The sequence below is a fragment of the Dama dama genome, chromosome 10, assembly GCF_033118175.1.
Source record: "Dama dama isolate Ldn47 chromosome 10, ASM3311817v1, whole genome shotgun sequence".
NCBI classification, from domain to species: Eukaryota; Metazoa; Chordata; class Mammalia; order Artiodactyla; family Cervidae; genus Dama; species Dama dama.
The window spans coordinates 21,815,021-21,828,918 of record NC_083690.1 but is presented as its reverse complement, the minus strand read 5'-3'; the positions used below and the strand labels follow the sequence as shown (position 1 = coordinate 21,828,918).

Below are 13,898 nucleotides of genomic sequence, written 5' to 3'. Positions count from 1 at the left end.
CAAAGAGTCAGACACGACTGAGTGACTGAACTGAACTGATGCCCTTTCCTATTTTTATTTCATCAGTGAGACCCTGCCACCAAGTTGTTCTGGTATTATATTAATTTAGTATTGAAAACTAGTAACTATAAATATCCCTTGCTGTCCAAATCTGTTTTAGTTTCTAAATTTGGAACTTGAGAACTTGGACATAGGGGACACCTGTGCTTGAGCTACCCTTTGTTTGGCTCTCAGTCCGGAAGGATCAAGGAGCTCTGTACCAGAACAACTCACTCTTCCTTGTGGCCAAACGTGAACACATGAACAGTGGTGTGTGGCAGTCTCTATAGTTCTCCCTGAATTGTCTTTCCATCCTAGAAGGAAGCACCTTTCCTGTTGCCTTCTTCCTCTTGTCTTGTTCCTCTCCCCCTAGGGTCCCAGCTCCGTCTTTCGGAGGAAGGAGAGGGAGCAGAGAACTTGGGGAATGGGAGTGGAGGGCATTCAGGCGTAGGGACCATGGAAGCCGTAGAGTCTCTTTCCAAGGGCGGTAGTTGCCACGGCTGGCTTAGTCCTGAGGGCCTCTCTGCCTCGTTTGTGCTGTTGTGTGAATAGACTTTCCCACCACAGGTGGGAATACAAGGAGGAAGGGCTGGATGAAGGTCACAGAGAGCCCTGTTGAGGGTGGCTGTGTCCTGTACCTTGGCATGGAATTCTGTTTTACACTTTCTCTGTCACTGTTTTATGGGTCGTATCTGCTTTTAGGGTTTTCATCGATTTGTACCAATTGCATCCCCTATGTTTTTAGTTAATTATTCTTCATCAGCTTAAGTGTTCAGGAGGTCAGATATAAGAGATGAAACTTTTCTCAGGACAAGTGCTTATCATTCTGTTCTTTCCAGCATAGCCCAGAAACCAAGTTTCAGTTTTAGAACTTTCTCTTAAAATGTAAATATATTGTCCTCCCAGGTTCTTCTGTTCTTTTCCAGAATCACTGAAAGTAAATTCTACATTCCTTCTGGCATAGAACCAAGGAAAGTGAGTGGTGATTTGGTTTGATGAGTTTTGGCAAGCTACCTTTTCTCCAAAAGAGTAAGCCAGCTCCTGATCGTTCATGTCAGATATTGCCACATCCATTCCCCATGGAAGGAAATCACCAATAGCCATTGCTTTGTCATCTTTTTGGAGTCAGGTAAAGGATGTCTTGAACCAGTTACTGTCTTTTCTCTGGAGCCCAGGATTCTGCTGCTTTGGGCTCTATGGAATGAAAGAACCTCATGTCTAATTTTTTTTTTTTTAAACTCCAGTTAGATAGACTTCATTCTTCTTCTTTTCTGGGCCATGCTTCCAACTCTTTTTTTTTTTTCTCCCCCTTTAAGGGAGAAAAAACATTCTCTGTAGTTTTTGACCTTAAGGTTTTATTTGAAGGTTGAAGAGAAATTTTAAGAGGCTTGAAGCCCCTAAAAATGTGTTTTGACTTTTACTCAGTGTTTAGTAACTAGATGTTAGGGATCATCTTGAATGAAAAATTGGAGTGATGGTTAGATTTATTTATAGTAGTATTGAAAGTATTTAAAGCAGCAGTTTCCAGTTTAATGTTTTTACAAATCAGCCTCATACCCAGACTCTGCAAGGTAGACACAGATGTGTAAGGTTAATTTTAAGAAGGTTCATGCTCTGTCATAGAAGTGACAAATTTATATGATTTCTCAGATGGTAGAAATATTTACAGATGACATGTTCTAGTGATAATCAGCTTTTAAAAAACCTGCAAAACTAGAGAAGGATTAATTTTACAACATCAAATAAACTAAGATTTAATTAGGAAAAAAAAATGATAAAAGGCAAACCAAAAGAGTGTCCGATGAGGCCCCAAAGAAAAACCAAATCACTTGCTGGTATTCTAGGGGCAGAGTTTGGGTAAAGCTGTGAGATGCCAGGGTCTCTATGATGTTCCAGCTCAACTGCTTCATTGTGTGACCACCAATCAGGTTCAGTGAGTTCCCCGAGATAACCAGCAGTGTGGGGCAGAGCCATGCTGGAGCCCAGGCTTCTTGACTCCTATTATGTTTCTTCTTCTGTAACACACATTAAAGGATGGTTACTAGATTATTCTGTGTTTTGGTTTGTCTGGGGAAGAAGTGAAATGGTCCCAGTAGTCCCTTGGGTCTCTGCAGTGCGAAGAAGTCACCACTGTGAAGGGGGGAGAGGAGCTTTTGTGTTGTGTTTGTTCAGTGAGGTTTCCTGTAACATCTCCTTTAATTTGAGAGGCAGTGGTTTGGGATGGGCTTGGCCCTAGAGCGGTTTTGGCTGTAGTTACAGAGGGCTGTGGAAGTCCTGTTGCTTGTCCAGTCGTGCCCAACAAGAATCTTGCTGAGCAGCTTCAGCATAGCACCTTTTATGTGCGATTGGAGGAGAAATGCTGGATGAGTTGAAGTGATAATGGCAGGAAGCGTAAATCAAGTTTCATGCAACCTTGATAAAGAATTGAATGTTGTCCCCACCCTGAGTTTGATGGACACTGCATAAAATATGTTTTGTCACATAGAGAATCATTTTATTTCAGCTACTTTGTTTCTTAGGACGCATATGCTGAGAACTACCCCTCCTCTACTTTGGAAGTAAATAAAGGAGAGGTTCTTGAGCAGAAGCTGGTTATGCTTCCAGCATTTTGTGTGCCTCATCTGTATGCCAGGAGGCTTGTCTTTATCCCTGCTGAACCTAAAAGTTCCTCTTGGCAGTTGGCCTCTGCTTCCTCTACAGAACAAAAACAACGTTCCCTGCCGTCCTGTCTACAACCTCTCTGAATCCATAACTATCCTTACCTCCTCTGCTTCTTTCCCCGCTCCTGCTTAAGGCGGTCCCTTGCCTCTTTTCTGAATCCTGCCTTCTCCCCTTACTGGAGGACCTTTCTTCTAGCATGTCCTTTCTGTTAGCTTCTTCCCTCACCACTGAAGTCCCTCTGTCCTGTGAGTGCCGCCTCTGCAGGATTAGAGCATCTTGCCTCCTTCCTTTTGTAACGAAGCTTCTGGGCTACGAAGAGTGGTATTCTTGATACCGTTCAGTTGCCTTACCTTTTCTTCTCCTTCACCCCCTCTGGTCTGTGTCACTGAAGTGGAGCAGGAGTCAGTCTCTTAATTTGCTCTTCTGAAGTGTCCACCTCCATGCCTGTCCTACTTGACCTTGCTGTGGCGCTTTGAGCCAGCGTTTCCGTCTCCTTTAAGGTTTCTTCTCCTTCAGCTTGTGTGGTGCCACTCTCTTCGGGCTGCTCCCTCTGATCGTCTTCTTGGGCTTCTTTTCTGGGACTTGTCCATTCTATAAGATTTGGTCCCAGCTGCCCACCTTTTCTCATTAAATGTTCCCTGGGTTATTTCCTCCATGCTCGTAGGATAGGGTGTCTTCCCTGTGGCTCAGATGGTAAAGAACACACCTGCAACATGGGAGACCCAGGTTCGATCCCTGGGTTAGGAAGATCCCCCTGGAGAAGAGAATAGCAGCCCGCTCCAGTACTCTTGCCTGGAGAATCCCATGGATAGAGGAGCCTGGTGGGCTACAGTTCATGGCGTCACAAAGAGTCGGACACAACTGAGTGACTGACACTTTCACAGGATAGGTGTATGTGCTCTGATTGAACTTGCCAGTTCAGATCTTTTCCCTGAGCACCAGGCCTCTCTCACTTGGGATCCTGTGAGTCCCTCATACTTTTACCTGTTCAAAGTTCTGCAGTCCCCCATCTCTTCCTCTGTTCCCAATTCTTTATCCACCGAAGTCAGAAACTAAGAACCTTGGTGTTACCCAGATTTTTTCTGTATATCACTCAGTATAGCGTCATCACTCATCGGTTTCTCTCCCAGCCTGAATCAACTGCAGGTTCACCTGCTAGTGCTGCTGATTTCTTTTCTTTCTTTCTTTTTTTTTTTTACTGATTCATTTTTCTTTGCTAGGAGGTCTTTTTCTTCTGTGGGTCACATTCTTCCACTGTCTATCACAATGGCTCTAGTTTTGATTTTCCTAAATGAGAAAATAATTTTTGGCCACAAACCAGACCATTTCAAAATGGAGTTTAGATGTCAAGTATATGAAATGGGGGGACTGAGGAAAATGAAGACTGAGAAGGAAGGAATTAGATTCGGTGATTGGGTGGTGTCAGACCTCTGGGTGAGTTCTGTAGTGCAGTGGTCTCTTTACCCACACCCACTCCCCCTTTTTTACACCTGCTTCTGAGGCGGTGTCCGCATGGTATCCTTCAGGTCACTCAAATTCTTGTTTGTTACCAGGGTCCTTCCTCTTCCTTGTTCACGTTATTCAGTTAGTGAGTTTTACCAATGCCACTTCCATATTTTCTCTCATTTGTGTCCCTTAACTTTTTTCCTCCTTAAATTTGAATTTTGTAAATCATCTTTTTGTTACTTACATTGAATTTGATCATCAGTTTGTGATGGTTCTTCTCCCATTTAAAGATTTATCCCTTTTCATCTTTGTTACCATTATCTTAATTGGAAAATACAGTGGACAGTTGTTAGTTCTTTGGCTTACTTTGTCATTCAACTTGTAACACTGATGATCACACTCTCCTTAGCTGTTTGCTCTTGACTCTTGGGACTTCATCATCTTGATTTTCTTGCCACATCTTTGATGGCCTTTTCTTGGTCATCTTTAAGGTCCTCCTAAATAGAGCAGTCCTCTGGATTCTGTCCTCTGGTGGATGGATCTCTCATGATCTTGTCTGGACAGTGCTAGTCATACTCATGATTTCAAGGACCACTCATCCCTTCACCCCAAAATCCTTGTCCTGAGCACAGACTCTTTGATTGAGTGCAAGACCTGTTTTTTTCAGTTGCTTACCAGGTATGTCCATTTGGAGGGTCTACAGAACTTCAGATATAGTGGATTCTAATAGGAGCGCATCACTCTCTTTTCCAGACTTCTTCCTTTTTTTTTTTTAATCTTGTCTTGATGAAGGGAACCAGCAGTGGCCCGTCATCCAGATAAAGACACATGAATGACGCTAATGCCTTCTTCCTCACTTTCCACATTCGTTAGATCATGTTCATGTGTGTGCTAAGTCGCTTCAGTCATGTCCAACTCTTTGTGACCCTGTGGACTATAGATCTCCAGGCTTCTCTGTCCATGAGGATTCTCCAGGCAAGAATCCTGGAGTGGGTTGCTATGCTCTCCTCCAGGGGATCTTCCTGACCCAGGGATCAAAGCCCATGACTCGTGTCTCCTGCATTGGCAGGTGGGTTCTTTACCACTTGCACCACCTGGGAAACCCTCATTAGGTCACAAATCTTATCAATTCTGCTGCCCCAGTTTTGAAATCTCTCTCAAATTCGCCCTCACACACTTAGCTTAGACCCTATTCTCATCTCATCGTTTCATTTGTCTCCGAACTGTGCTTCTTTTGTGCAGTTGTCTCCCCTTCTTTCTTCCTGCTTTCAAATCCATTACTGATAGCTCAAATTTGAGTGCTTATTATATGTCACTTATATGTGAAATGTTTTGTATGCATTTACACTTAACCATCACGCTAAACATTTTTTATCCTTTTTACTTTGGAGCAGAGTAGGCCAGGCCTCACCAATAGTAAGCAGCAGGGCAGAGATTTGAATTCAGGCTATATGCTTCAGAGCCTGTGATCTTAATTTTAATTCATCGCTTCACCTGCAGCCTTTCACTGGCTGCTTCTCTTTGCAAAGACTAGAATCTTTGGAAGCAAGTCACTGTCTCAGTCCATATTCAGGGTGGTAGGGTTGGGGTTGTGGGGGTTAAGGTCCAGCTCCTGGAGGAGAGATTCTTGACACATTATTTAGAATTCTTCTTTAGGGAGATTTGTCTCTTCCTACTTATTTACTCACTCAGTCATTTACTTTATGTGGACTTATTTTATACTTTGGCTTATCATCCAACACTGTAATACTTACTTTTACCAATTCTCATTTTTTCTTTTACTTTTTAAAAAATTGAAGTTCTAATTGGCATTTAACATATTAGTTGCAGGTTAACACAATGATTTGGTAATTGTAACAGTTCTTATATTTAAGATGTTCAAGTGATTACCAGGTTTTTTTTTTCTATTAGTGAATTAGAAGTGAATTTTTTTTCTATTAGAAGTCTTGGCATGCTGTTTTGATGGTTTCCTTTAGATCCATATTCCTAAAAGTAGGATTGTCGGGTTGGTGCATTTAAAAGTTTTTGGTGCACGGGTGGGGCTTTCATGAGCATCTGGTTTCACACTTGCTGTCTTCCCAGGAAGTACTCACTAACTCCCTTGAGATCTTGCATTCCTCTTTGGGATTATGGATGGTTTATCTTTAAAGCCAGAAACTGACTATTCATGCTGATTTATCTCCCCGTGTAGAGTATTGTGTCAAAGAATGCACTGCAGTATCGGGGAAATTCCCAGCACGATGCCCAGGAGTTTCTGCTGTGGCTTTTGGACCGGGTTCACGAAGACCTCAATCATGCTGTGAAGCAGGGTGGCCAGCCTCCTCTGAAGGTAAGGGCATGCCCCTAGGGCAGTCAGGGAGTGCTGAGCTGAATGGAGGAAGGAGTGAGAGTAGATTCTTCCAAACCTCCTCTGAGTAGTTGTTGCAGTTTGCAGTTAGTTAATACTCTGAAGTTGACTAAGTGAGTTTCGTGCCTACTTAGAGGCTGTCTCCCCCTGGGCTGCCGCCACCACTGTGCTGGCAGTTGTCAGGAACAAGAGTCGCTGTCTCCAAGGAGGTTACACTCACGAGAGGGGACGCATGTGCCTGTGTACCTTTAGACTGACATTAGACCCAGTAAACTGTCTTTAAAGCAAAAATTTGCCTTCTATTCCAATGAGACATAGTCTGTAGATCACTGGAATGTGATCTACACACAATCAAAGAGGAAATGTATGGATGTCTCTGCTGTTAGGATTAGATTTGAGTGTAGGAACTGAACCCTTAGAATATTCTTACTGAAAATCAGTGATTCATTATCAGTTATTTTTTTATGTAGTCTTAATATGACAGACAAAGTGATTTATGTAATGGAAATAAAGTGTTGTTCTCCTCTCATAGCTTTAAAATATTTTGATAATTCTATTCTGTACCTCAAATTTTAAATTTCTAGTTTTGGTAAGCTGTTAAATTATTCTGATTCAAGGTCCTTTGTCCCTGAACATTCTGTACTGTCATATGACTGTACGCTTGTGGCTGACTCTCCCTCCAGATTGAGACATACTCAAGATCAGGTGCTGTGTCTTACCTCTCTTTGTGTCTTTATGCCTTTTGCAGCGCTCTCTGCACGTGGTACCCGATGCTCAGTAACTAACTGTGGTGGGGGGACAGCGGGGATGAAAAGGTTAGGTAAAATGTGAGTAGAATGATTAGGCCCAAGTAGGCAGCAGAGCTAATAGATGCTAGAGAGTAAATTCCCTTTAGGCAGGAATTGGTACTTTTGGATGGTTGAGATTATTCCCTGGAAGAGGTTGGAGGGAGCCTATTGAGAGCCGGAGAAGGACTGCAGCGCTCGGGAAGGACTGCCCAAGGGCCTGGGCGGTGTGGAGAGACGGACAGGCACTGTGTCTAGGAGAGCCGGTGAGGCCATGAGTCCATGTGACCCACGTCCTGGCAGCTGTGTTCTGGTTCCTTTAGCAGATGCCTTTCCCCGAAACATCTGGGTCTGATGCGGATCTGGTAAAGGAGGTCTGGGACATTTGTGACATCTTTAGGCTCATCGTCAGTCAAGACCTGGCACTTCTAGTTTGTGAAGTTGTACTTTATTTTTTTTTTTAGCCACCATCAGAAACTGATATGATGCCTGAGGGACCATCTTTTCCTGTCTGTAGCACTTTTGTACAAGAACTTTTTCAAGCCCAATACAGGTATGAGCAAATTAAATTTCCGTTATGTTGTCTGCTTATATTTATATAGTTCTAGGTGATCTTAATGTGAGTGTCTTACATTCTTATTTTTGAAGATCTTCTTTGACGTGTCCTCATTGTCAGAAGCAGAGCAACACTTTTGATCCTTTCCTCTGCATTTCTTTGCCAATTCCTCTACCCCACACAAGGTAAGAACAGAGTTAATAAAACTAAAACTGTGTTCCTATATGCTCCTTTTCTTCTGTAGGTTCCTCTACTGGGGCTTCTTACATATTTAGACAAGTAATAGGATTACTGATAAATTGAATACAGGCATAAGGCCTTACAGAAATTTATAAATGCCAGTCTGAGCCTGTAGCGTTGGCAGGTACATGGGGCGGGCAAGTCTTTTTTGGTTGGTCTGGTTGTATTCTGTTCAGCTGGTCGTCCACCTGTAGTATGGGAGCTGGAGAAGGTTGTCGAGTGCCTGCTAGAGCCTCTAGAGACCTTGCATTACACTTTTAAATTAGCTATTTTATTTGAACTATTCCTCAAAATTTCTCAGAGTTACACTGTTTCAAAGAAAACACGAGCACGGGACCAAGTACTGGTGCTCTGTGTGTTTGTTTTATAAATACCGCCCTTTCCAAAGCGTTCTTTGGTGCTCTCACCGGAGTCCGTGAGCACATGTCCATCTCCTCTGCCATCTTGAGCTAGTCCTCTCGAAAGACTTACTGATTATTGCCTGATAGTTCTGCATAGGTCCAAATGAAGGTGTGCGTTTGCTTCCGTGTTGTTGACTTCATGTCAGAGTTGTTTTGCTCATTCATTTTAGTTGAAGTGAGTGACTAATGAGAAGATCTGACTTTGATCTGCACAGGCCCCTCTATGTCACCGTAGTGTATCAGGGGAAGTGCTCTCACTGCATGCGGGTTGGCGTGGCTGTGCCTCTGTCTGGGACTGTCGCCAGACTTCGGGAAGCAGTGTCCGTGGAAACAAAGATCCCCACTGATCAGGTAATAAGCTTGCTAAGACCAATGACACATGAGCCACAAAAATGTTGCTTTCTCTTCTTCTGGATTTTTTTTTTTAACAGTTCTCAGTCAAACATGGTTGGATAGAAATTTAAAATTAGTTGCTTTTACTGTTAAAGGAAAGATAAAAACATCAAGATCCAAAGGAGAAAAATATACATAAAAACTTTTCATGCTTCATTTAATTGTGTGTATATATATTTAAAAGGAAAAGCTGTGACTTTACACCAAGACCTTCTTTCAGCTTTGTTTATAGGTATAATTAATTAAACCACCACCACCTTAAATCATTCTGTGGATGCTCATGTGGGCCACAGGAAGAGCATCCTGTGGTATTTGAAGGTCAGGGAGGCTTAGAAAACCCAACCAGTTGTTCTTGTAAATTCCTTCCCATTATGGTGAAAACAATGAGCATATTGCTAGTACTGTACATACAGGGGCTCAGTGTGGTTTATTTTCTGATTAGAGTGTTTTACCTTGTTTAGATGAGAGAAAGGAAAGTTGTAACCCCCTCGACCCCCCCACCTTTCTTTTTTGGGTAAATATTTGATACACAGTTGTATTGACCCAGAATAATTTTGGCCTGTTTGTGACTTGACATACTTTTACACACCTCTTCTACTCAATTCACTGTTAAATTTACCAAGTAAAGATGATTCAGTGTCTGAATGACTTATCCCTAGATAACTGCTAAATGCTGCTATGTAATCATGTAAATAATGAAGGTGTTTTGTACTTTGACCTCCTGTGACCTCATCTGGGAAGTATTGCAGTAAAACAAATACCACCAGCAGTGTTGCCCTGATGCAGCAAGTATTTCATATTTTCATAGGCCAAGTACTTGCAGATTGATGAAATGTTCATGATTTTCCTTACTTTGCTCATTCATTCTTTGTTTTTTTGTAAATTCAAGATGAGGGGAAAGGTAGAGAGAGGGAGGCTTCGGTGTGTGTCTGAGGCTAATCTGGTTGTGTCTTTAAAGCCTCCAGTGCTGTTTGGCTCTTTTTGCATTAAGTGAGTGATATAATTACGGGTTTGTTTTTTACCTCAGTTTGCTGGAGAAAGTGACGTATACTTACATGTTCACCTGCAGGAAGACAATGTGTTCATTAAATCATTAGAAGAAAAATGTGAGAGGACTGTTATTCTTGGATTGTTTGTGGACTGTGCCACCAAGCCCCTTTCACCTCATTGACTCATAGTATATTTGTGATAGTAGAGGGGACCTTAGGAGCCCAGTCCAACCTCCTCATCTGAAGGAGGCCCAGAGAAACTATGTGACTTGTTCAGGGTCATGGGGCTGGTTGGTGGCAGGCCGGAACTGGAACCTCTTCAGGGTCCAGTACTTTTTCACTGGACGGTGCTGCTGAGCATGTAATGAGGTCTCTACATGTCTCCATTGTCTTTTTCCCCATCTTTTATTTTTCTTTCTTTATAAAGTAGTCAACCATTTCAGAAACTTAATAAAAGTTAGTAAAAGTGAAAGTACCTTGTATCTAAGTATCTTAGAACTAAGGCTTATTAACTTTAATACTATGTTGTATGCTCATTTATATTTTGTCTTGTGCATATACTTTATTTACTATTTTATGAAAATGGAACTGTGTACTCATACTTTTCTTTTCTGACTTTTAATATTTACTTAGGAGATCTTTCCATGTTAGTGCAAATATATGTAGCTTACTCTTCGCAAGACCTTTATAATTCCAGTAGAACTATAGTATAGTTAACTAGTTTCTATTGTTGGGCATTTGAGTCAGTTTACTTTTTTTTCCAGTACAGATCTCCATGGTTATTTGACATTTTTTAATCTGAAAAGAAAATTTAATGGTAGAAAATCTCAGAATCAGATGTAGACTCTTACCATTGCTATGAGGCTGGATAGGTGTATAACCTTAGGCAAGTCGCTCCATCTCTCTTTAGTTTCTTCTCCCTGTGAAACAAGGGCTTTAGACTTTGTAAGTGCTGACTGTCTTCACCAAAGCTTAAAGGAACTCTGGATTTAGTGCCCCAGCACTCTGAAATCAGAGGTTGTTGTTATAAACCAGAAAGGATATTGTGCTTCCAAGACTCTCTTATTAAAGGCAGATTCCCCGGGAGTGATGAGGTGTTTCCAAGCCCTCAACTCCCCTGCAGGCCTGCTGATCTGGAGAAGTTCACAGCTGGATTAGGAGATCAATTCTTACTGACTTTCCAGTTACCCAACTATTTGCATTTTTCCCATTTTTAGATTGTGTTAACAGAAATGTACTATGATGGGTTCCATCGTTCCTTTTGTGACACAGACGACCTGGAAACAGTCCATGAAAGTGACTGCATTTTTGCCTTTGAGACTCCAGAAATATTTAGGCCTGAAGGAATTCTCAGTCAAAGAGGTAAATGAGCATCTGTTTCCGTAATACCACCTGGGTTTGCAGGTTTAACAACTGTCTACTCTTTTAGCTTATTGTATGATGGTATAATTTTTTGAAATTGTGGTGAAATACACTTAACGTATCTTTTTATGATGGTATCCATTTTAGGTAACATATTTCCCTGGAAGAAGGTAATCCTTGAAAAGAACTTTGTTCCTGGCCTTAGGTTCTTCAGCTCCTAGGGCTTCTGTTCTTTTTACTCCACTCCAGTGGTTGTCAAGGCATCAGTGTCCCCTGGGAACTGATGAGAAATATAAATTCTTAGGTGCCCCTCCAGACCTACTGAGTGAGAAATTTGGGGGGCAGAGCCCAACAGTCAATTGACAGGTGATTCTGATGCAGGTGAAAGTTTGAGAACTGCTGCTCTGCCCAGTCTTACTGGTTTTTTGCACTGGTAATTTTTAGAACTAAACTCTCCTCTAGCCCCTACTTTTCTTCTGGTTGTGTACCCTGACTTTCTGCGGCCCACTGGAATCTCTGCTTAGAGCCCCGCAGCCATCTCACACTGAGCATTTCTTTCTTGCTCCTGTGTTTCTTCTGTGGAGCATCACTGTCCTCCTTCTCACCCAGGCTTGGCCCAAGCACTTTTCTCGTGGATTTTGACTGAAATTCACAACTGATCAAACACTCTGTTGTTTCCGTCTTCATTCTACTGCTTCTGACACGGTGCAGATCAGTCTCAACTGGGCTTTTCTAGTAATTTCTTTACCCTTGGGCTTTCTCCTGTTCAGTTATTTCTTCACAGTGCTTACCAGGCTTATTCTTACATAGAGTTCTGAGCATGTTACATGCTTATTGATGTCCCAGTGGTTCCCTTTTGTCTGCAGTTAAATCTAAATACCTTGGAAGAATGCCTGGCCCCTTTTGTCTGCGTTTAAATCTAAATACCTTGGATGAATGCCTTGCTTTTTTTCTAGCCTCTCTACTATTAGGTTGGTGCAACAGTAATCACAGTTTTTGCATTGTTGAAATTGGCCATTTGATAAATTGGAATACATTCTAAATAAATGTGGTGTATACTTGATACATCATTTTAATGTGCGTTTCTTGCTTTGTGGTTTTTTTTTTTGCTGTTTATATTCATTTTAGACTATGGAAATGATGTTAGACAAAAAGCAAATTCAAGTGATTTTCTTATTTGAGTTCAAAATGGGTTGTAAAGCAGCGGAGACAATTTGCAACACCAGCAACACATTTGGCCCAGGAACTGCTAACAAATGTACAGTGCAGTAGTGGTGGTTCAAGATGTTTTGCAAAGAGGATGAGAGCCTAGAAGATGAGCCTACTGGTCAGCCATCGGAAGTTGACAATGACGACTGAGAGCCATCATCAAAGCAGATCTTCTTACGACTACATGAGAAGTTGCTGAAGAACTCAGTGTCGACCATTCTGTGGTCATTCAGCATATGAAGCAAATAGGAAAGGTGAAAAAGTGTGATAAGTGGGTACCTCAGGAGCTGACTAGAAATCAAAAATGTCGTTTTGAAGTGTTGTCTTCTCTTATTCTACACAGCAGCAGAGAGCCACTTCTTGATCAGATTGTGACATACGGCGACAAGTGGATTGTAAACGAAGGCTGGTGACGACCAGCCAGCTTGGTGGTTGGACTGAGCAGACACTCCAAAGCACTTCCCAAGGCCAAACTTGCTCCAAAAAAAGGTCACGGTCACTGTTTGGTGGTCTGCTGCCCATCTGAGCCACTTGAGCTTTCTGAATCCCAGCAAAACCATTACATCTGAGAAGTATGCCCAGCAAGTTGATGAAAACAATGCCCGCAGCCAGTATAGGTCAACAGAAAGGACCCAGTTCTTCTCCACAACAACACCTGACCACACTTGGCACAACCAATGCTTCAAAAGTTGAACGAGTTGGTCTATGAACTTTTGCCTCATCCACCATATTCACCTGACCTCTCGCCAACCAGCTACCACCCGACAAGCATCTTGACAGCTGTTTGCAGGGAAAATGCTTCCACAACCAACAGGATGCAGAAAATGCCTTCCGAGAGTTTGTTGAATCCTGAAGCACTGATTTTTATGCTATAGGAATAAACTTATTTCTTGTTGGCAAAAATGTGTTGATTATAATGGTTCTTATTTTGATTAATAAAGGTGTGTTTGAGCCTAGTTATGATGACTTAAAATTCATGCTCCAAACCCTTAATTATGTTTGCACCAACCTAATGTATTCCATCTTCTTTCCCATGTACCCTATTCAGATTTGCTCTTTATTTCTTGAATATGCCACATGCTTTTATACTTTCCCTCCTGTTTGCTCTGCTGAAAATTCATTTCTCCAGGTCTCATTAACACCTACTCTGTCTCCCCTAAGCACACCTTCCAATCTCCTCATCCCACTCATCCTAAGCAGCCACTATTCTGCTTTCTGTCTCTGTAGATTTTTCTAGTCTAGATGTTCATATGAGTGGAACCATATAATATGTGGCCTTTTGTGACTTGTTTCTTTCACTTAGCATAATGTTTCCAGGTTCATCCATTATAGAATGTATCAGTCCTTCAGTTCTTTTTATGGCTGAGTATTATTCTGTTACATGTATATACCACATTTTCTTTATCCATTTGTCTGTTGATGGGCATTTGAACTTCCACCTTTTGTCTATTATGAAATAGTGCTGCTGTG

At 41.9% G+C, this 13,898-nt stretch overlaps 1 protein-coding gene across 2 annotated transcripts in view; it reads left to right on the top strand.

The window, feature by feature from the left end:
* Nucleotides 1–13,898, top strand: part of USP31 (ubiquitin specific peptidase 31) — a 79,755-nt gene that overhangs the window by 31,140 nt on the left and 34,717 nt on the right. For both annotated transcript variants that reach the window (XM_061153004.1, XM_061153003.1), the window contains exons 2-6: nucleotides 6,338–6,475; nucleotides 7,743–7,831; nucleotides 7,927–8,019; nucleotides 8,691–8,826; nucleotides 11,075–11,219. In XM_061153004.1, the coding sequence (XP_061008987.1) occupies nucleotides 6,338–6,475; nucleotides 7,743–7,831; nucleotides 7,927–8,019; nucleotides 8,691–8,826; nucleotides 11,075–11,219 (601 nt within the window). The remainder of the gene's footprint in view (nucleotides 1–6,337; nucleotides 6,476–7,742; nucleotides 7,832–7,926; nucleotides 8,020–8,690; nucleotides 8,827–11,074; nucleotides 11,220–13,898) is intronic.